The following is a 23,524-nucleotide window of genomic DNA, read 5'->3' as shown; positions in this document are numbered from 1 at the left end:
CAGTGCCGAGCTGACCTGTAAATCGGGACCCAAAAAACAGAGACAAAGGACTGTGGGCGAGAGAAACCTGAAGCCCACGGTGCTGACGAGGGAAGCTATTGGGCATCCAGGGGACTGAGAGAAGATCTGTGGCTGGAACAAAAGAATAGGACAAGAAGGAGGTTGAAAAGGCTGGCAGAGCCAGACCCCTCGTAGCTTTATAGTCCCTGCTGAGGAGTTTGGGTTTTATTCTTTAAGTATAGACAGACCCTGAATGTCGAGCAAGTCCTGTGTCTGAGTCTGTCTTTAAGTCAAATGCATATGTTAAGTCTGAACAGTTAGTTAAGGTTTGTATCTGACAGTTTGTCAGATGTTTTTCATAATCTATAGTGTACCTTTCTATGCATAAAACGTTAAACACTTCCAGTTACACTAAAATATCTGTAACATAATAATACAGTAGTATTAGTGTTTTGATGTATGTCCCAAAGTAGCACCCATTTGTTATTACAAACCATTTTCATAAGCTTTACAGAGATTGGTTCTTAGTTGTGCATAGGTTGGGCATTTATAAACCATAGGAAAAATTATTGGTTTAAAATGGGATATAAGGCCCAGTGGTGGTGACTGTGCAGGATAGACAGCCACATTGTGTCCAGGCCAGCCCCCACCACTTCTCCAAAACAGCGTGGCTGTCAGACTCTTGTTCTGTTAGGGGCCATCTGTCAGTTCCTACCCATAGCGACCCTCTGCACATCAGAACAAGACACTGCTGGCCCTGCACACCCTCGTCATTGTGTCCGAGCCCTCTGTTGTAGCCACTGTGCCAGTCCATCTCAGCAAGGACCTTCCTCCCCAGTTCTGAAAACTTGTAAACCTCCCTCTCATCCAAAATAAGCTTGTATGTCCAAGAGACCTAGATCTTACAGTAGTACTTAAAGTGTTTTTGAATATATAATGAAAACTTTGATGGAAATATTTGCAAAGGACAAAAAAGTCTATTGTTACAAAATGTGAAAGAAAAATTCTGTAATCTCACCAGTGAGCTAAGAAATTCAAGTTAAAACAGCCAGTGTGATTCAACACGCTAACTACTAAACTGGGCCCCCCAAAAATGTTAAATGCATCATAAATTGGCACGTATTAGAAAAGATACACGCATATTTACTGATAAAGATGTGAGGCCACAGACTCTTATTCTGTGCCAGTGGACATACACATGTGTCCAAGTCTACAAGTCCTTGTCCAAGATCCAGTGGCTAGTTCTGCTTCAAATTCTGAGTTCTTTACATTTCAGAAAAGTAGTAGAGACGTCCATTATTTAACAAGATCATGGGCAGAGTAGGTAACGCAGCAGTTCTCAGTAAAAAGCAATGACTACTATCGTCCCATCTGACTCTCAGGGAGAGGTAGCCCAGCGCTCATCAGTCTCACTGGGAATCCAGAGGAGCCAGTGTGGCCAGAGTTGGCAGCATTGAGTATTGGAGAGGAGAGAGCCACACACAGAGACAAGTCAGATGCACACATCTGCAGAAGGCTAACTTGAGTATTCTGCCGACTCTGTCTATGTGTGTCTCCCCGCCACCCTGCCAGGCAGAAAAAGAGCCACTCAAAAGAATTAGAGGAACAGTGACCTAAGCACACATAGAACCAAGAACAGCGCCCATCCTCCCAGCCAGATAGGAAACTCTATCATCCCCAGGGCATCACTGACAATCTAAGCAAGTTCCTCTGCTAGCTCTCACTTCAGTAGTGAGACAGAAAATTAATCCTAGGCTAAATGCTGCTTTTATTTCACTAACAAAGATTAACCAAAACACCTGAAAAAGACAAACTATTTCCAAGTATTTTGACATTTCAGAATAAAACCCAAGAATGGTTTATAGAAGCATTCAACACCTAACAAACAAACAAACAAAATTCACAATGCCTGGCATTCTGTCCACCATTGCCAGGTATACAGGAAGCAAGGAAACACAAGTGCTAATGAGGAAGGAGCAAAATTACTGAATTGAAACTGACCCAGAATGACACAAAAATACAATTAGTACACAAGAACTTTAAAGTTGTTATTGTAATGGTATTCCAAATGTTCAAGATGCTACAGAAAAGATTTTGCATATTAAAAAGAATCATGGAATTTTCTAAATTCCCATCTAGAGATCAGAACGAAAAGAAGACTGTGTGAAATTAATAGCAGAATGGTCATTGCAAAAGAAAGGATTCATGGAATTGAATTATCCAAAATCAAATCAGAGAGAGTAGATGGGGGGGGGCGGGAGGGACACGTGACTGGGGAGGTAAATGATGCAGTGACTTCAAGTGGACCAAGGGGACTTGGAATTGACATTCTGAAAGAAGCTGGGAGGAAGGGAATGCAGAATGACTATTTGAACAAAGATGATAGAGCTCCGTTCCCAATCATGTCAAAGGACTCACCCATCTGCCAAACACAATGGTGACTTCCGGAAGAAATACAAACAGCAGTGGTTTGGAGAGTAAGCAGAAGCAGACAGAAACTGAAGGGAACACGTGCCTTGAAGAACGGGAGGCAAACTAAGAAAGCTGACGTTTAGTCCCCTTTTCCCGCAGGCAGCTTCAACGTTCCCTTGGAGCGCTAACAAAAAGTAGCATTTGCAGGGGGTAGGGGGGGAAGAAACAAAGCCTAAAGTTCAGCTACACACCAGAGGGAGAACCCCATTAAGACGAGTACTGTAGAGAACTTTCAGGGAAAACCATGGACCCAGTCTGTTCTGACCCATCTCCATCCTATGGGGCACAGTAGAACTGTTCCCTAGGGCTTCAAGACTCCGTCTTCACAAGGGCAGAAAGTCTCATCCTTCTCCCATGGTCGACGCCAACCGCTGAGCTTGTGGTTAGCAACCGACCGTAATGGTCAGCTTCACCCACTACACCGTCAGCGTGCCTTCAGATTCTGTTTACAATCAGATTGATTGCATGTGCCAAGGGAAATGCTGTGAGAAACCAGCAGAAGGCAGCGGCAGCAGATGAAAGAACATTTCAGTATTACTCCAGAATGGAGTGTAAACCCTTCCACATTAGAGACTTGTTAAACACCTCAGGTTTTCCATTGAAAATGGAAAAGGCCTATGCTTTAAGATCAAGACTTAAGGCAAATCTGAAGAAGAAAAAAATAGCAAAGCTAAAGCCCAAACTATCACAGGAGCAAAAGGAAGAAGTGGGAATATATGTATATATATAAAACCCTGTTATATTTATATATATATATATATATATACACACACACACACACACACACATATATATACATATATATATATACACATATTCATGAGAAAGCAGGAGTAAAAATGTCAATAGATGCAAACTTCAGAATAAAGTAAATGATGGCATTACAAGTCAAGAACTTAAGTAGCATTAATGGGTTTACAAGAAAAGCATCAATGAAATTATTAACACATGGGGACATCTCAGAGAAATTGAAGCTACAAAATAGAAAACAAAACAAAACTCCCTGTCATCAAGTCGATTCTGACTCATAGTGACCACACAGGACAGAAAAGAATGACCTCTGTGAGTTTTCGAGATTGTAACTCTTTACAGAAGTCGGAAGCCTCGCCTTTCTCTCACAAAATATAAGCAAGTGGAAACAATAGAACAACAATTTTATGTGTATAGGTATAGGGGGGTACCCCCCCCCCCAACAAACAGAATTGCGCTGGGCAGAGCAGAGCTTTCAAAGTATGCATTTTTCTCCATTAGGCCAACATCAAGCAACTCCCTATGAGTTAGTGCACCCAGTGGCATCACTTGGGAAGGTTCTCCCTGGTCACAGTGATTTTTTTTGTAAAAGCGGTTTCACTCAAACCTCATTGTTTGTGATGGCCGATTTAAGAGAATGGCATGTGACTATGAAATTGTGTTTCCTGCTTGGGAAAAATGCTGCAGAAACTGTGGTGATGTTGAACACAGCTTACAAGGACAACACTATGGGGAAAACTCAAGTGTATGAGTGGTTTTCTTGTTTCAAAAAGATGAAATGTCGAATGATGACAAACCTTGTTCTGGATGTCCGTCAACATCCGGAATGGACGAAAATGTCAGTTCATAGTGCATTTGGAGTTCGTTCCACCAGGTCAGACTGTTAATCAAGCTCTCTATTTAGAGGTTCTGAAAAGATTGTGTAACAGCGTGTGACAAAAAAGGCCTGATCTGTGGCAGACGGACTGATTTTGCCACCACGACAGTGCACCTGCTCATGCTGCCATCTCATTGCACCAGTTGTAGGCCAAAAAACAGCATGCCTTTTTGCCAACGCACCTTACTTACCTGACCTTGCTCCCTGCGACTTCTTTTTGTTTCCATGAATGAAGAGGGACATGAAAGGACAGCAATTTGACAAATAGAAGATATGGGGGGGGGGGGGAATGAGGGAGGTGCTGTCAGCCATCCAAACAGATGAGTTTGAAATGTTTCTAAAAATTGAATCTCAGATTTGACAAATGTATTAAGTATATCAAATGTATTAAGTGGAGAATACTTTGAAGGTGATAAGGTTGTTTTGTAAAACAATTTAAATACATAGCTTTCAGGGGAAATTTTTCTGGTTTTTTGGGGGGTACCCCCTTGTATAGCTCTCCAGTAGATATCTACAGCATCTTTAACACGAGATAAATTATTTCTGTTACATAGTGTAATAGAAATAGAAATAATTCTAACAGACAGAAGGGATTGGGATAAGAAGAAATCATAAACAGAGCTCTCAGTGTTTGAAACAATATAAAGAAGTGTGACATTTATACAAGTAGCCTCCCATTTATGACATATTCAAGTTACAGTGAACTGTACTTAAAGACTTTTTAGAGGGCGGCCAGAGGCTGAGGAGAAATCTTAGCATTAGTATTATGTACTATGTACAGAGAAAATTGTTGAGTTATGAAAGATCAGTAGAAAAATTACCCATATGGTAATAACACTGAATTTAGAACTTGAGGTGTGCAATAGCTCATAAATCACAGAGAAGGGAAATCACAGACCAGGACTTAATGGATATTGAAGAGGTACAAAATCCTGAAGAAAAATAATGAGGAAGAGGTAGGAGAGAAGTCCATATTTTTTACAGTGAATAAATTACCTGGAGTTTTTCTAAACTGAAAAATCAGCTTCAGTTGCTTGAAAACATAGAGTCAAACACTGGTCACTTTGCTAAAGTCAACAGGAAAATTGGAGAAACAGTGAGATGTTACCACAAAATATACAAAGAAAAGAAAGAGTGGGACCATGTTAACAATTCTCACTAATTTAATAATTAGAAATGCGATCCCTATCCCCTGGGGTATTCTAGAACTTTCCACAAGTGGAGTGATTACCACTACTGACAAAATGCCAACATCATCCAAGCCCTCTTCATCATCGTTATGTATCACGTATTGAAATATATATGTTGTTTCCAGTCCCCAAGACAAAGGTCAGATTTATCAAGATACTGATAATAAAGAGCATAATAATGAAAAATAGAAGAAAAATGTGTTGAGTATTCAATTTTTGTCAAAGTCTTTGGAATATAATCCCATCATAAGGGGACTGTCTGTAATTGGATTCCAAAGAAAAGAGAGGGAGAGAAAAGGGGGAAGGGAGGAGTTTGACCCAATGATGTCCCAAACTCCCCCAATTTGATGAAAACATCAACTCATAGATCTATAAAGCTCACCAAACTCCTCATAGGATAATACAGAGAAAGCCACACCCAGTACATCATAGCCACAGTCAAATGGCTAAAACCAAAGAGAGGGGAAATCGTAAAGCAGCCAAAGGTAAGACAGTAAGACATCTCATAGAAAGCAGTGGAAGCCAGAGACAATGAGCAGCATTTGAAAACTAGAAGCAAGGTAATGTGATCCATGTATTTATGTTAGAACATCCCCCAGTAGGGGCTAGGAAAGTATCCCATCATCAAATACTGATGTGGGGCAGTAAAGAACCTCACTCCAGGTAAAGTTCACTGCCAGATGAGTTTGGGTGCCAATTTTAATTCTTTTGGTTTCAGAGCTTTGGGGATTTTGAAGTTGCAGAGAAAAAGTTTGTGGAGATGTCTTTGTTAGGAAGCAAAAAAGGAAAAAGCACCTGCTAGATGTGTCTTATGAATGTTAAAATCACAGCCTTTGAAATAGGGACTCAGGAATGCATTCCATGGAAATCATCAAGAATGTGCATCCAGTGTTGTATTCAAGGATGTGTATGACATTTTAAATAATAAAAATGGAAAGCTACCTAAATGTCCCCATAGTCTAGTGTGGTTAAATCCATGACGGTACAGCTAGACAAGGAACTACGTGATGACCGAGAAAAATCATGGTGCAGAGGAGCATTGTGATGGAGAAATCCATCTTCATGGCACACAGTATGAAAAGGGCCAAAAGACAGCATAATTCTAAGTGATAATAGTCATTTCTGTGCTGTGCTTGGCTATGATTTTTTTATTTGTTGTATCAGTCCACCTATATTCCTCTTCTAATTAAAAACAATATATATCAAGGCTTTTTTTTTTTTTAAAGCAAGGTGATAAGGCAAGTATTGCTGTTGTTAATAAACGTCAGTTCAAGTTGCTTCTCAAAGTGAGAAATCATTTTAGTAACAAAGATCACAACAGTTCGGCATTATCAAGGCCATAGCTTAATGTAGCATCCACATCCCTGGGTCTAGAGTCTGCACACCTGGACTGAAAGCGTCTCTTTTAAGCTTCGTTGCCAGAGGCATTTCCAGAAGGAATCCTGTTAAATGAAAAATAAGACTTTTCATGAGGGATGCTGAGACATTTCTGTTGCCACTTCAAACACTCTCCGACTTAATCTCCAGAGCATAGCTTTCTCAGATAAATTGTCCAGCACACATCTAGTGCTGGGCTTGTTTTTAAAGTCGGCTGATTCTTTCAGGAGGTCCTCTTTTAAGCTTAAATATCCCTTTTGCTTCGGTAGTCTATTTTCTCCCTTTTGAAAAAGAGCATACCAAGAGTTAAGTCACTTTTAGCAAATTCATCCTACATCTGGAGTAAATTCCAGAGTGTTAATGTCATGGTGCATTACAGCAGGGACTGTCAAGTCCAATTTTTGCAGGCCTGCTAAATCAGAAAGGACAGGCTGGACAGCCAGCAGCCCTGACGCGGGAGCTGAGGTGTGTTTGCTAAAGTGATTCTTCACATCAGAGAGCAAGAGGTAAAAAAGCCTGCAGTGCAGTCCTACCTGTGGAGCTTGGTGCCACGAGGAAATAGCTTCCTCACCTGGACTGTAGACTCTCAGAGTTCGAGTTGTAAGAGGCTGGAGATCTTGAATCCTGCTGCTTCTCCCGTACTTAGACCTTTTCTACATTATTCTACACAAATAGTATCCAGTCACCATCGAACTACTTCATGGTGTTTGTTGACATCAAGTCCATTCCAACGCACAATCACCCTGTGTCCACCAGAATGAAACGCGGCCCTGTCAGGTAGCATCCTGGTAATTGTTCTCAGTTTGCGTCCATTGTAGGCAGCCACTGGACCAACTCATTGAAAGTCTTCCTCTTTTATGTTCACCCTCTACTCTACCAAGCATGATGTCCTACCCAAGAACCAGTCCCTTCTGAAAACAGGCCCGAAGTACCTGAGACTAAGAGTACTTTGAATATTCTTCACGGGCACTATAATTCAAACGCATCCATTCTTCTGCAGTCTTTCCTCTCCATTGTGTTTTCTGATTCATTCATGTATGTGTTCACATGCAGATGAGGTGATTGAAAATACCATGACTTGGGTATGTCTGCAAAGTGGCATCCTAGCATTTCAACACTTTAAATTGATCCTGTGCCGCATAGCTGCCCATTGTGATTGATCAGTTAATTGCATGACTGTTGCTTCCATGAGCATTTACTGTGAATCCAAGTAAAATAAAATTCCTGACAACTTCATTCATTTATCAAGATTCTGTCTATAGGTCCTTTGGTGAGGTTTGTTATTTATTTTTTGAGTTGTAATCCATACTGAAGACCGTATTCGTTGATCTTCTCCGGTAAATGCTTCAGATCCTCTTGGCTTTCAGACAGCAAGCTCGCATCATCTGTATATTACAAAAAACAAAAACCAAGCCCACTGCCTTCGAGTCATTGTCGACTCATAGTGACCCTGGGTAGAACTATTACTGTGAGTTTCCAAGACTAAGCCTTTATTGGAGTAGAAAGCCTATATAGTTCCATGGGATCCACTGTGGTTTCAAACGACTGACCTTGCAGTCAGCAGCCCCATGTGCATAATCGCTACGCCACGAGGGCTCTCTTCTGCATATCGTTAGTGAACCTTTCTCCAACCTGTACAACGCGTTCTCTTTCATATAGTCCAGCTTCTTGGATTGTTTGTTTAGCATATGGATTGAATACTCCGTGTGGTGAAAGTATACATCTCTGATGCACATATTTCCTGATTTTACACCATTCTATATCCCTTTGCTCTATTCGAATGACTGCCTCTTTCTTGTTCTGTGTACATTTTCCAAATGAGCACAATGGAGTCTTGTGGAATTCCCATTCTTCTTAATGCTATCCTTAGTTTGTTAAGACCCACACAGTCGAATCCCTTTGCATAGACAATAAAACACAAGTAAGCATCATTTTTGAGATTCTTGGCTTTCAACCAAGCTCCATCTGACTTAAGCAATGATTTCCCTGTGTCAGTGTGTCCAATCTGTTGTTGGGATGGTCTGTTAATTCAAGTGGGATATATTCAAGGTCATATTTTGGCTCTCATGGACTTGTTTTGATTTGTTTCCTCTTAATCTATACATAAACCAAATAGTTCTAGTCTCAGGAATGGACTTACTAGAACTATTTGGTCTGCTGAAAAGTTTCTGAAACTATCTTAGAGGGGAAGCAGACAAATATCATTACTGTGATGTTAGTAATAGATATATTTGTTGAGAGTTTTCTCATGATGTGAGTTTTGACAGATTTTTACTGTTTGAGGTGATCCTACAGTTTTTCTCTTTGTTGTCTTAATGTCGTACATTAACTGATTCCTTAAATATTAAACCAAATTGCATTCCTGGGCTAAGCTCTACTTGGCCATGATGTAATAACTGTTATGTTGCTGGATTCCATTTAATAATATACAGGCTTGAGGCTACATTCATAAGTGATATTGTTTATCATTTCTAATTGATAAACAGTTGATTTTTCCTAGCTTCTGACTATTACAGATAAAACTGCTCTAAAGATCTCCTGACAAGTCTTTGTATGGACATACGCTTTTATTTCCCTCGAGTAGCCTTGCAAAGGAACGACTGGTTCCTATGACATGCATGTACTTATCAGGGTAAGATAGTTCTTGTGGTGAAGTATCTGTTAAAAATCTTTTGTCTGTTTTAATTGGGTTTTTGTTTTCTTTAAGTTTTAAGAGTTCTTTGTATATTCTGGGCATAGTCCTTTATCAAATAAGTGCAGTACAAATTGTGTTTCTTTAAGATATCTAGGAGTCGGCAGATGATCTATTTCTTCTTGAATAAATTATGGTGGTCACTATCTTTGAAGGATTTAATTTCTTCCAAGTTGTCAAATTTTTACTTATGAAATTGTCCATAATATTCCTTTATATGTGGTGTTTGTATATTCTTATCGCTCTAGAACCTATACTGATATCCTCCCTCTTGTTTTGATTTTGTTTCTCTTTTTCCTAATAAGTCTATCAGATTTATCAGTTCTAATCCTCTTAAAGAATTAGATTTTGGGTTCATTGATTTTCTCTATTGCTTTTCTATTTAATTAATTTTCACCATGACCTTTATTATTTCTTTTCTTCTGCTTAGTTTGGCTTCCTTCCCTTCCCTTTTCCTAGTTTCTTGGAGACACGTCTTCGTGTCTCGTGTAGGGCACTCGGACTATAGATGCTCCCTTTGTGTCTGCTTTGGCAGCATCACACAGATTTGCTATTTGCATTTTTATGTACAGCAAGAGACATTTTAATTTCCTTTTGATTTCTTCTTTAATCCATAAGCTATTTAGAAGTATGCTACTTTAATTCCTAACTGCTTCAAAGGGTTTTTTGTTTGTTTTGTTTTGTAATCATTGGGGGCTCAGACAACTCGTATCACAATCCATACATGCATCCATTGTGTCAAGCACATTTATACATTTGTTGCCCTCATCATTCTCAGAACATTTGCTTTCTACTTGAGCTGATGCTCCTCATTTCCCCCCCTCCCTCATGACCCCTTGATAAATTATAAATTATTATTATTTTGTCATATCTTACACTGTCCAACAGCTTCAGAGTTTTAACACAGATATTTCTGTTTCTGATTTCTAAATTTTTCTGTTATGGTTTGAAAACATACATTGTATGACTTGAATAGTTTTATAATTATTGAGATTTATTTTATTGCCAGAAAATTATGTGTCTTGGTAAATGGTCCATGTAGACTTTAAATATATATACATATTCTGCTTTTGTTCTATAAATGTCTGTTTGATCAAGTTAGATGAGTGTATCGGTCACGTTTTCTAAACATTTCTACTTCTCTGAATACTTGTTTCCCTCATTTATACAGAGAAATATCGGGAAATTTCTGACCATGAAATCTATTACTCCTTGTGGTTCTACCAGTTTCTGAAGCTATTAGATGCTTAGATATTTAAGGGTCTTATATCTTCTTGATGTACTATTATTATGAAATGACTTTCTTGATCACTGAAAATATTTTTTGAAATTAATGACACCATGGCACATCTTTACCATCCCCTGCTGTTAAGGGACCTGAGCCTTTACATTTTCAGCGTGCTCCTTGAAGGCAGTGTGGAGTTGGGTCTTGTTCTTTTTTCTCTACTTTTTTCCCTTCAGATATTTGAAAATAGTTCTCCTATCATCAGCCTTTGATTTTGGTTTGACTGATAACTGTTTCTAAATCCTTCACCATTGTGATGAGGCTTTGCCTTGCTTAAAAGAGAGAGCACAGTAGACACTTTTGAGTTACCCTGTGCAAGGGCCTGTTGCTTATTGCACTGTTACCAAAGACCTGTATCTGTTTCGTTCCTGTTCGTTTAGCTGAGACTGTTCTGAACCATCGGTTCCACTTTTCTACCCTAATTGCATTTTTAACTTGACTAACTTTTGACTTTTTGATCTCCAGAAAAATGTTGAGGGGACTTAACACAAATCTATTCTTCCTCTGAAAATGTCTCTTTTATCTCAGGTACATCCATTTTAGCTACATTATCTTAAGTGTGGGTCAAATAAAGCTAGGCTTCCAACGTGTATTAAAACGTTTGCCTTTTTTCCAGGTAAAAATGTCTCCATCCTACCAGCCATCCAAAGGGGAACCTGTCGCCAAGGTCAGTGAGCTTTAAAGGCACAAAACCAATTCTCCTCTCCGGAGCAACTTTCTTACAACGAGAATGCGTTTTAATCGTCTTAATGCCATCAGAGTTCTTTCTAGTTACATGCCTTCATAGCACGTCTCTAGGACTCATAGACTCTCCCCGAGAAGCGAGTGGGGATCTGGGCCCAGCACGAAGCCAGAGCCCGTGAGGGCGCAGGGTGCTGTGTCTACGGATGTGCTTACAAGAGGCCCTTTGTGCGTTCTGTTTTGTTTTGATCTCTTGACAAACTATAGGATGGATGGATTATACACAATTGATATATTTATTTGCATAGTACTGGTGATGCTTTCTTTTTTCAGTGTATTTTTTATCGTGTGTGTGTGTGTGTGTGTGTGTGTGTGTGTGTGTGTGTGTGTGTGTGTGTGTATAACCACCCCATCTCCACCTCCCTTGAGCCCCACCAGGTTGCAGGGAAGGACCAGGGTAACTGAATGCTTGGCAGAAAAACTTGGTGTCGCCTGTAACCTACTTAAGTCAGCGCAGCTAGGGGAAACCTCCCCAGGGCAATCTAAAGCGTTTCTGAACCCCACGCCCATCTCCGAACACACAGGGCTTTATACCCTTTATTCAAAAATGCCAGGCTGCAGCGGAGCCATCTGTCGGTTTGTCATGCTGTGATGGCTTGTGTGTGCTGTTGCTAGAAGCTAGGCCACTGGTCTTTCAAGTACCACTTGAAGCGGGGCCACTCATGGTGGACAGTTTTCAGTAGAACTTCCAGTCTAAGACAAACGAGGAAGAAGGACCCGACAATATACTTCTTTAAAAAAAACAAGCCACTGAAAACCTATGCATAGCAGCTGAGTGTTTTCTGATCTAATGTTGGGAGAGGAGCCTCTCCGGTTGAGGACACACACAGTACAGCTGGGGAAGAGCTCACTCCCCAGAGTAGAGTCAACCTTAATGATGGAGGTAGAACAAAGCTTCGGGCCTCCTTCATTTACTGGTGTGATTCAAAATGAGAAGACACAGCCGCAAACATCCATTAACCTGCATGAATGGAGTATGAATCAAGGAAAGTTAGAAGATGCCAAAAATGAATGTGAATGATGTAAGATCAGTATCATTGGCATTAGTGAGCTGAAATGAGCAGGTATTGGCCATTTTGAATTAGATCATCATGTAGAATAACAGATTCTTTGTCCAAAAAGAACACTGAAAGATCTGCCTGGAAGTGCAACCCTGTCAGTCATCCCATAGTACCCTATCCTACTGGGACGACCACTTAATTTTGCAATTACTCAAATTTATACGCTAACCAGCAATGCCAAACATGAAGAAACCGAAGATTTCTACCAAGTTCTGTAGCCTGGAGCTGATCAAACATGCCATGTGCATTAATTATTGTGCATTGTAGTTGTGACTAGAATGTGAAGGTCCCAAACAAAGCAGAAGGGTCAGTAGTTGGGACACATGGCAGGAGTGAAGGTGATGACATGAAGGAGCTGAAGAGAACATTTCAAAGGACAGCTCAAGCAGACACAAGTGGAATATTACAAGGAAATGTGCCCATGTATCTTGACTTGTACAAAGACCCAGAATTAGAAAATGAAAAGGGAAGAGCGTGGTTGGCATTTGCGAGCATGAAGAACTCGAGGAAAACTCAGCACTCAAATTGAAATATTGAAGGATCATCTGGGCAAAAAGAAAGAAAGACACCACAGAGGAAGCATCCAAAGCAGATGGAAGGAGCACACCAAGTCACCGTGCCGAGAGTGGGGTGGCTTCCAGGTTCTGGGAGGGAGACGTCCCCAAGAACTGGGTCCTGGAAGAAGAAATCTGAATGGCATTGAAGGCGTTAGCAAAACCAGACCCCAGGAACTAACAGAATTCTAGCTGAAATGTCACAGCGTGACACACTGATATTGTTAGCATTACTGGTTAGGGTATACATTTGAATAATTGCCGGATTGAACGGTCTTCCCGTTAGGGTACTATGGTATCCCTGGCAGTGTCGCACTTCAGGGCAGCTGTTTCAGTGCTCTTTTTAGACAAAGAATCGGTTATTCCTGGCATAGCAGACCACATGATTGGCTAATTCAAAATGGCCATTACCTGCTCATTTCAGCGCACTAATGCCTATGATGCCGATCTTACTTCATTCCCATTCATTTTTGGCAACTTCTAATTTTCCTTGATTCATACACCATTAGCAAACAGGTGTACCATATATACTCGAGTATAAGCCGAGTTTTTCAGCACATTTCTTATGCAGTTTTTGTGGTAAAATTAGGTACCTCTGCTGATATTCAGACTGGCTTATACTCGAGTATATACGGTAATGCTGGAAGCACTCAGTCTTCTATGGCAAAAAATTTGGAAGGCAGCTAGCTGCCTGGCCAACTTACCAGAAAAGATCCATGTGTGTGCCCGTTCCAAAGCCAGGTGATCCAAAGAACATAGAAATTATAGAAAATATTAAAAGCACATGCAAGTAAATTTTTGCTTGAGATAATTTTTAACTGATTGCAGCAGTACATCAACAGGGAACTGCTAGAAATTCAAGCTGGATTCAGAAGTGGACGTGGAACCAGGGATGTCATTGCTGATGTCAAATGGGTCTTAGCTAAAAGTAAAGAAAAGCAAACGTGTGTTTGCCAGTGTTTGCTTGGCGCTGCAAAGGCATTCAACTCTCTGGGTCATAACAAACTATGGGTAACACTCTGAAAAATGCTCATGCAGAGCCTGTACAGCAGCGCTTCCCAGCCTTCCCAATGCCGCGGCCCCTCATGTGGTAGACCCCCAACCATAACATTATTCTCGTTGCTACTTCATGACTGTCATTTTACTACTGTTAGGAATCGGCGACTCCTGTGAAAGGGTCCTTCGCCCCCAAAGGGGTCACAACCCACAGGTTGAGAACCGCTGCTGTACATCGAACAAAAGGCAGTCTTTTCAACAGGGGAATACTACATGGTTTAAGATGAGGAAAGAAAGGTGTGTGTCAGAGCCGTATCCTTTCACCAGACTATTCTAACTGTATGCAGAGAAAATAACCCAAGACGCTGAGATCTATGACGAAGCTGATGTCAGGACTGGAGCACGACTCCTTGTCCGTGTGCAGTAATGCAACGTAACAACCTGAAGTGTGACACCATGCGGGGGCGCCCCCTGGAGAGTTTGAAAGCAAACCCACGGAGCACTGACTGACGAAGATCAAAGCCTTACTATGTGACCAACCTCAACATAAAGAAAACAAATCTTCCCAACTCGACCAATAAGTAGCACCGTGATCATCAGAGAAGATACTGAAGTTGTCAAGAATTTCATTTTACAACGGACGCCCATGGAAGCAGCAGTTGAAAAAGTTAAACCGCTTATTACATTGTGCGCGTCTGCCGCAAAAGACCTCTTTAAAGTGTTAAAAAGGAAAGGGGTCGCTTTCAGGATTAAGGTGTGCCTGACCCAGGCTGTGAGACACACTGGTGTGAGCCAGGTGAAGCTTGGGGTGATCACTGTAAATCTACATGCAAACCCACCCTGGGGTGAAAGAGGAGACGGACTGCTCCCGGGAGGATGTACAGCCTTGGAAACCCTGCACAGGGTCACTCTGTGCCAGAAAGTTTGAAATGTTGAAGATCCATGGACTGCTGATTGGCAAACCTGGTCTATATTGGAACACGTGTGGCCAGAGTGCCCCCGCGAGGCAAGGATGGCAAGGCTTCGTCTCACATACTGTGGCCAGGTCAGAAGAGACCAGGCCCTGGAGAAGGGCACCATGCTTGGTAAAGTGGAGGGGCAGCGGACAAGAGGAAGGCTCTCAACAAGGTGGACGGCTGCGGCCGTGGGCTCGGGCACAGGAACCATTGGGAGGATGGCCCCATGCTGCTTTCTGTTGTTTGTAGCTCCGTCTCTGTAGGAGCAGGCTCGGCACTGAGTCGGAATTGATTTAGTGGCAGGGGGTGTGCTGTTTTGGTTTGGACCCAAGCCTTGGTATTTTCAATTCTTTTGTATTCATACAAAAGCTGGGCAATAAAGAAGACCAAGACGAATTGATGCTTTTGAATCATGGCACCGGTAAAGAACACTGAACACACCGTGGACTGCTAACAAATAAACAGAATGCCCAAATCTGCCTTGGATAGTCGGAAATGGTCCTTGGAAGCAAGGATGGCGGGATTTCAGGTCATGTGCTTTGGGCATGTCCTCAGGAGGGTCCGGTGTCCGGAGAAGGGTCGGGAGGCGGATTGACACAGTGTGCTCATCGGGCGGGCTTTCAGTGTTACATGTCTTTATAGGTCATTGTCAGAACAAACTTGATGCCACCTCTCAACAGCAGAGCAGTGTGTCCCAGCTGAGCCCCCTCAGGCAGCTGCCGCCTCCACTGGGTGTTAGATTAGGGTGTCAAGAGGCAGGTGTCTCTTGTTTTGTTTTTTTGTCTCTGGCGGCTTTGTGTTTTTTCCCTTACTTTGTGAAGACAGCCCACTCCTGTCCTGCTTTTTACTCTGCCTTGCTTCCATTATCCCAACGTCCTCTCCCTCCTTCACAAAACAAAAAGCATTGTTTGGGGCATTAATGCTTTACATGATAAGCCGCTCCGGGCGGCTTGTGCTCCTTTGTGCTCTCTAGGATGTAGCTCCTTCAGCAGTGTTGATAATCCCCTGCCCTGGGATTTCCAGGTGTTGCAGAATGCCTATCTTCGGGACCAGGCATAGCATCCCGTTCGTAGTGGGTGATAGCAGATGGCAGAGATTCTGAGGTGGTATTTCTTAACAATGTGGCTTCTGCTGCCCCTTCGGGTTAGCTGTGTCTAACAAGTACTGGCCTGAGATACTAACGCCTCAGCACATACCACATAAGAAGGTCCTTAATAAATACAGGCTGAGTGGAATGCTCATCTCTGCCCCTTCAGTCCTCCTGTCAATTTTGTGGCACCGCTAAGATGACGTGAGAACCACTAATGCCCTGTTCTTTATCCAGCTGCAGCGGCGCAGCTGAAAAATGGCAAGCAGGTGGACGTTTGTGCTGGGCTTTCGTTTTCCACAGCTCTTTCTCTGAGAGTTGAAGTGTCCACAGATGTAGGTTTGTTTTTTTCCTTGCCCCTTTTTTTTTAAAGCAATTTCAGCCAGCATCCATGTCAGCAAAGGATCATAGAACAAAAATAGCAACTTGCTGCCTGTTAGCTCATAGCAGGTTGTACCTTCAAAGCAACCTACCAGCAATGGGTCTCTTCCCCGTCCCTTCAGGGCCCCCGAGAAGGCCTGTAGCATGTTGCACACGCACACCTGAGCCCCTGCTAGGCTCGCTGGCCAGCCGGGGGTGCTGCTGTCTCTGCTCGGCACCATCACACGGGAGCCAGCTGAGCCTGTGAACAAATGAGACTGGAACCCACAGGAGACTCGTTTTACTTTGTTTTCAGCGACACATTTCCTGTGTTAACCGTGGACATTTCCAAAAAACCAAACGCACTGCCCATGCGTTGAGATCTGACTCGCGGTGGCGACCCTGTAGGACCGAGTAGACCTGCCGCTGTGCGTTTCTGAGACTGTCAGTCTCAGCGGGGCTAGGGGCCTCTTCTTTCTCCTGGGGAACAGCCCACCACCTAACCACTGCCCACCAGACTCCAAACAGGGGTTTGACCATCTTGGGGTCTTGCCCTTATTTGTCTGGGTGACCTTGACTAAGGCAGCCTTTCCATGTCCTCCTCTGTGAAATGGTAATCTCTAGACAGTTCAGTGAGGTGCTGCTGTGTGTAAGGGCCCAGCAATGTGCTTGGCACGCAGTAGATGCTCAGACCTTGCTGACCGGTAAGGCCTCGCCTGTCCTAGGCACCATATTAAAATCAGATCTGCCAGCTCCTGTTCGGACATCCCTTCCCTCAGTCACTCCTTATGTGCCGTGTTTTCATTCGGCAGAAATGTCTTTGTCCTCGATGTGAGCTGAGCAGTGGACTACAAAGATGGAAAAACCAGTCCTTGTTCTAAAGGACCCGAGTATTTGGTGGTCAAAGGAGGCAGGCACACTGTCAAGTGCCTGCCTTGCACGGTGCAGGGTGCTGAGAGAGCGCCTTCCCTCCCCTTGGAAATGACTGTCATGGAGTGCCCCCCTTGCCTTCAGTATGGTCACAGGCCAGTGAAGAAGCCCAGGGGTGGCTTGCTGCTCCCCCCACAGCCAGGCTGTACTGAAAGACACTTCTGCCATACAGACAGACATTTACATCAGCGGATAGGCATTTGGAAACAGGCTCATTTATCTGGCCTCGCAAACTTGGTAATGCCCAGCTCTGTCATTTTAGGGGTCCAGTCCACATACTCTTTATTTTATCACCTTGCTGATGACGAAGCAGTTTGTTTCACCAGTAAAAACATTACTGATATGAATTGAGCTGAAGAAGACTGGCCCAGTGCCGATCATCCTGTGCGTGTGTTAGCAGGGAGTTGGTGTCAGCCAACCAGCCCCAACTTGACAGCTCATCTAATCAGCACAACTCTTTCTTTCTTTTTTTTTAACTATAAAGATTTTAGTGGCTTAATTATGTCTTTTTTAGGGTTTCCTTTTTAAATCATTTTATTGGGGACTCATATAGTTCTTATCACAATACATACATGCAGACATTATGTGAAGCACTTTTGTACATTTGTTGCCATCATCATTCTCAAAACAGTTGCTTTCTACTTGAGCCCTTGGTATTAGCTCCTCATTTTTGCCCCTCCCTCCCTCCCTCAGGGACTCTTGATAATTTATAAAAAAAATTTTCATGTCTTACACTGACTGATGTCTCCCTTCACCCACTTTTCTGTTGTCCATCCCCCAGGGAGAGGGTTATATGTAGATCATTGTGATCAGTTCCCCTTTCTCCCCCACCTTCCCCTTCCCCTCCTGGTATTGCTATTCATGATTGGCCCTGAGGGATTTATCTGTCATGGATTCCCTGTGTTTCTAGTTCCTATCTGTACCAGTATACATGCTCTGGTCTAGCCAGATTTGTAAGGTAGAATTGGGGTCATGATAGTGGGAGGGGGGAGCACTAAAGAACTAAAGGGAAGTTGTGTGTTTCATCGGTGCTCTACTGCTCCCTGACTGGCTCATCTCCTCCTTGCAGCACAAGTCTTTCTTATGTGTCCATCCAAACAGGCCTCTGTCCGCCCCAGGCCGGAAGGTCAGGGAAGACTTCTAGAGGAGAGTTGACTGGCCCTAATCTTGGTCCACCGAGCATGTGGCAGCCTGGTGAAAGGTGATGGAGGTCCAGAACCCAAAGGCCCCAGTTTGTGAAGTTTGCATCTTCATCCGGAGAATAAGGGTTTCCATCAAATGTGAGATTAGAGGCACATGGACTAAGACAATTGTCCAGGCAAGAGAAAGGTCTAAGCGTGTACAGTATCAGTGGAGTCAGGAGATGAGATTGATACAGATCCTAGCTGGTTTCCCCCAGGGCCCTTAAGTCTGAGGTATGTGTCCTTCCTTCTTTGAGCTTCCAGACCACTCTGAACAGGCCCTACCACACACCTGCCAGACGGCGCAGAAACTGCCTCTTGGTGGCACACTGTGTTAAGCACTGGGCTGTTAGCCAAAGAGTCAGCAGTTCAAAGCAACCAGCCCCTCCTCGGGAGAAAGACAAGGCTTCCTGCTCCCGTCAAGACTGATGCCAGGGAACATGCATCAAAGAACAAAAAAATCATATCGTTGTGAATGAGGGGGAGCCCATCTGTAGGCAACTGGACATCCCTTTGCAGAAGAGCCTCATGGAGATGACGAGCCAGTCAGGGTGCAGTGTAGCAATGATGAAACATACAACTTTCCTCTAGTTCTTAAATGCTTTACCCTCACCACCACCCACTACCTTACAAATCTGGCTAGACCAGAGAATGTACACTGATACATATAGGAACTGGAAACACATGGGATCCAGGACAGATCCCCTCAGGACCAGTGGTGAGAGTGGCGATACCAGGATGGTGGAGGGAAGGTGGGGTAGAAAGGGGGAACTCATTACAAGGATCTCTATATAACCCCCTAGGTCCTGGTGGCTGTGAGTGATGGGAAGTGGGATAAACAGAAAGAACAAGGGAACATCCTTGCCATCCAGGCTCGTTTTTCCCAGCACAGTCGGTTCCTTGGGTTGGCGATGTGTCACTCATACTGAGGTTTATGTGAAGGTACATTCAGCACCCGATTGTTCCTTCCCTGGCTGACGATGTTTTCTCCCACTTGCGTGCATGTGCTGGGGAGGGGGAGGGGGGTCTTCACCTAGCCCGTGGGAAAATCCCATTCTATTCCGTTTCCTTTTCGGAAGCCCCACCACCACCATACATGTCCCTGTGCATCCTGGTTCCTGTCCTTGCACGGAGTCCCTTTCCCCACTGCCTCGACAGATGGGCGCCCCGCAGCGTCTGCACAGAGCGGCTGCCAAAGGGACTGCAGGAACCACAAAGGAGCAGTCATCGTGGTTCGAGCCAGAGATTCTCTGTTGACCAATAACTGAGGAGTGTGTTTGACAACTTCACTGTCAGGAGCGAGAGGCAACAGGAACCTCCCCTGCAGCCCCCTCCGCCCGCCTTCCCCCCTCTCCAGACAGGAGTCTCCAAGAGGGTCCCCTTTGCCACCCGTGTCACACTCCCTGCCCTGGGTCCCAGGAGCGCCTGTATTTGACATCTTCTGCAACACAAGCATTTTGTCCTTCAGGTGTTTTTATGCAAAACTCTGTTATTCACTCTAGACCAGAATATTTATTTTACACATAATTTCTTCTTAAAGGGCTTCCACCCTGCAGCTCCTGTCATAAAGTTCAAAGACATGTGCATCCCTAGACCTTTCCCAGAGCTTGATCCTGGAGGACTAGAAATGTAAAAAGCGGGAAGTGCTGACCTCAGGGTTTTGTTTCTTTGATTGTTTTTAATGACAAAGAAGCCCATCCCAGGTCCACATTGGCAGGGAGGTGGTGGTGGGTGGGTTGGGTGAGAGGAGTGTGGAGTTGGGCCGGCAGTGTAAGGCAGCGCTGACCGGGAGCCTGGCAGTAAAGGTAAGGTGGCCAGACGTCCCGCTTTTGGCGGGACAGTCTCAATTTTTAACAATTTTTCCCGCGTCACGCGGCGATTTAAAAAGTCCCGATTTTTGCAAAGAATGCACGACAAGCTAGGGTAGATGGTTTTCAGCTGCCATGTGACTACTTCGCCAGGATAGGAATCTTATCAACGGTGTCCCGCTTTACCAATGTTACAATCTGCTCACCTTAAGTAAAGGGGCTGCTGCTGCAGAAGAACCCGAGAGCCCACTCCGGCCTCACGTCTGGACGGGGCAGCATGGTCGCCCTCTGAGCCCCCTCCGTCTCTGTGGGCGCCTGTGCAGCGAGCCTGGGGGGCGGGCTCTGACTACGGAGAGCCCTTAAGGCTGGGAGGGTGGTCTTCCAGGTAGAAGCAGTCATGCTTTCTGGTCCCTCGGTGAGTCCATTTCCCTGTGAAAATGTCTGCGTCGTGGTGAGCCGAGTTGGTGGATTTAGTGATGGAGGCTCTCAGAATCGGTTATCATGCTGCAAGTGTCCGAGCATATTACAGGCACTTGGAGTGGGTTTCTTTCTTCCAAGCCAGCCGGTGAAGTCAGTGTCACATCCCCGTTGCTAGTCTGGCCACTCATGTCTGGAATAGAGAGAGCAATGCATGTTCATGATTTTTACTGAATCATGGGTTTGGAGTTTTTGCTTTAAGGGGAATCCATAACAACAGGAAAAGCTGGCTGCACTCTCTCCATTGGCCAGTCCGGAGAATTGCTGATTGATAGTTTCAGAAAAGTCGAGGGAAACATGAAAAGAGAGAGATGCAGCATTTTCTCACCATCACCTGATGGCTTCAGTGCAGATCCCTTTGCCGGTTTCTGTCTCTCTCTGAGCTCTCCCACACCTGTGCCCATCCCCGGAAACCGCAGCAGGGTGGCCCTGACTCAGGGCCAGATGATCGTAAATATGACGTCAGGGCTTCTGATTCTTAAAAGTCAGGAGGAAGTGGAGGCCACGGGTTGGTCTTGGTTTGGCATGGAGGGTGGCAATCAGGGAGGCAGCATGGCTGAGAGGACAGGCACCGTGTCGACGAAGGTGCTGGCATGGCAGGGAACATTCCAGCAATGGGACCATCCGTCTCGGGTGGTGAGGGGGACAGGACCAGAGGGACCCCACTCTCCTGGAGGCTGGACAGTTGGCTGACTGCCAGGTTGGTGGTTCACAGTCACCAGCCCCTCAGCAGGAGAACGTTGAAACTGCCCCCCGTATAGATTGACAGTCTCAGAGAGCCTAGGGGGCAGTTCTCTGCCCTGGACCCTGCAGATGTTGTGATTCTATAGGCATTGAAGTGCAGACAAGTGGATTACCATGGAAGTGCTGACTGATTTCAGTTAGCTACCACCACCCAGGCGCAACTGGCAGAATGTGCTGTTTCTCAGGGACAAGTAAATTGTGGACTTGGGTGAGGAGCAGCTTTATTCCAAATGAGTACTGCAAGGGATGGTCTGAGGAGGGGGCAGGCATTTTGTTGCTGGGCTTGGCGCTCGCCTGGGCATTTCCAGCGGCTGTGGGACCAGCAGCCGCTTTGCCAGAGTAGTCGCTAGAAACAAGTAAAGTGTTGGAAGGATCTTGGCAAGATAAGGGACCCAGGAGCACACACAGCAGGGACTCTACATAGGACAGTGCAAATATCACTTCTAAACCACAGAATTTTAACATAAGCAGACACAAACTTACTAACGTTAGGGAGCAGCAGAGGTGGCCAATTAGAATCCCTTTGGCCATCTCCTTGTGGAACCTGGCCGCTTGAGGGCAGATTCCCACATCTTTGATTGGAGAAGCTCGCTGGGGGAGGTGCAGCGATCAACAGGGTTATAAATACTTAGTAGAGACCAGGATGAATAAAATATAAATTGCTTTGGCTCTCCACCCAGACCAGAAGACCCCCAATGGAGACCCCACAGCCAGGGCTCCCCATAGTGGGGGCAACACATCCTGAACCAGGACATCCCCCCCATGTAGGTATATGTCAGGATGGCGAGGGATATATATATATATATATACACACACACACTTTTACTTTTTTCCTTCCAATTTAATTTGCTCATTTTCCAGTCACTTAATATGCCATCTACCCAGAAGCTGGCACTCCACCAGAGACTGAGCTCCTTGGAACCCAAACAAGCGTGCATCAGCAGCTACCTGCGTCTTATTCTACTGTTATTTTTTCTATTACCATTCTTTTTTTTCCCTTTAAATCATTTTATTGGGGACTCATACAACTCTTATCAAACAATCCATCCATCTATCCATTGTGTCAAGCACATTTGTACATATGTTGCCATCATCGTTCTCAAAACATTTGCTTTCTACTTGAGCCCTTGTTATGAGCTCCTCATTTCCCCCTCCCTTCCCGCTCTCCCCTCCTCCATGAACCCTTGATATTTTATAAATTAGTATTATTTTGTCATATCTTACACCATCTGACGTCTCCCTTCACCCACTTCTCCGCTGTCTGTCCCCCAGGGAGGAGGTTATATGTAAATCCTTTTAATCTGTTCCCCCTTTCTCCCTCTCCTTCCCTCCACCCTGCTGGTATCACCACTCTCACCACTTGTCCTGAGGGGTTCATCTGCCCTGGATTCCCTGTGTTTCCAGTTCCTATCTATGCCAGTGTACATCCTCCGGTCCAGCCAGATTTGTAAGGTAGAATTGGGATCATGATAATGGGGGGGAGGAAGTATTCAAGAACTAGAGGAAAATTGTATATTTCATCATTGCTACACTGCACCCTGACTGGCTTGTCTCCTCCTTGCCGCCCTTCTGCAAGGGGATGTCCAATTTCCCACAGATGGCCCCTGGGTCCCCACTCTGCACTCTCCCTTATTCACAGTGCTATGATTTTTTTTTGTTGTTGTTCTTTGATGCTTGATACCTGATCCCTTCAGCATCTTGTGATCTCACAGGCTGGTGTGCTTCTTCCATGTGGGCTTTGTTGTTTCTCAGTTAGATAGCCCCTTGTTTATCTTCCAGCCTATAGGTCCCAGATTCTATATCTTTTGGCAGTCGGGCACCATCAGCTTTCTTCACCACATTTGCTTATGTACCCACTTTGTCTTCAGCGATCGTGTCGGGTAGGCTGGTGTGCTTCTTCCATGTGGGCTTTGTTGTTTCTTAGCTAGATGGCCGCCTGTTTATCTTCAAGCCTTTAAGACCCCAGACGCTGTATCTTTTGATAGC

The 23,524-nt window shown here is 44.3% G+C and overlaps 1 protein-coding gene across 4 annotated transcripts in view; it reads left to right on the top strand.

Moving 5' to 3' along the window:
- Positions 1 to 23,524, top strand: part of VPS8 (VPS8 subunit of CORVET complex) — a 285,882-nt gene that overhangs the window by 244,663 nt on the left and 17,695 nt on the right. For 3 of the 4 annotated variants that reach the window (XM_045296423.1, XM_045296425.1, XM_045296422.1), the window contains one exon: positions 11,260 to 11,310. The exons of the other annotated variant lie outside the window; for it this stretch is intronic. In XM_045296423.1, coding sequence (XP_045152358.1) covers positions 11,260 to 11,310 — 51 coding nt within the window. The remainder of the gene's footprint in view (positions 1 to 11,259; positions 11,311 to 23,524) is intronic. 4 annotated transcript variants of the gene reach the window in all.

This window comes from Echinops telfairi, unplaced genomic scaffold (assembly GCF_000313985.2).
Source record: "Echinops telfairi isolate 266 unplaced genomic scaffold, ASM31398v2 ScPeMD7_7407;HRSCAF=8445, whole genome shotgun sequence".
Taxonomy (NCBI): domain Eukaryota; kingdom Metazoa; phylum Chordata; class Mammalia; order Afrosoricida; family Tenrecidae; genus Echinops; species Echinops telfairi.
The sequence above is the reverse complement of the archived record's forward strand: the minus strand, read 5'-3'. Positions and strand labels throughout refer to the sequence as shown.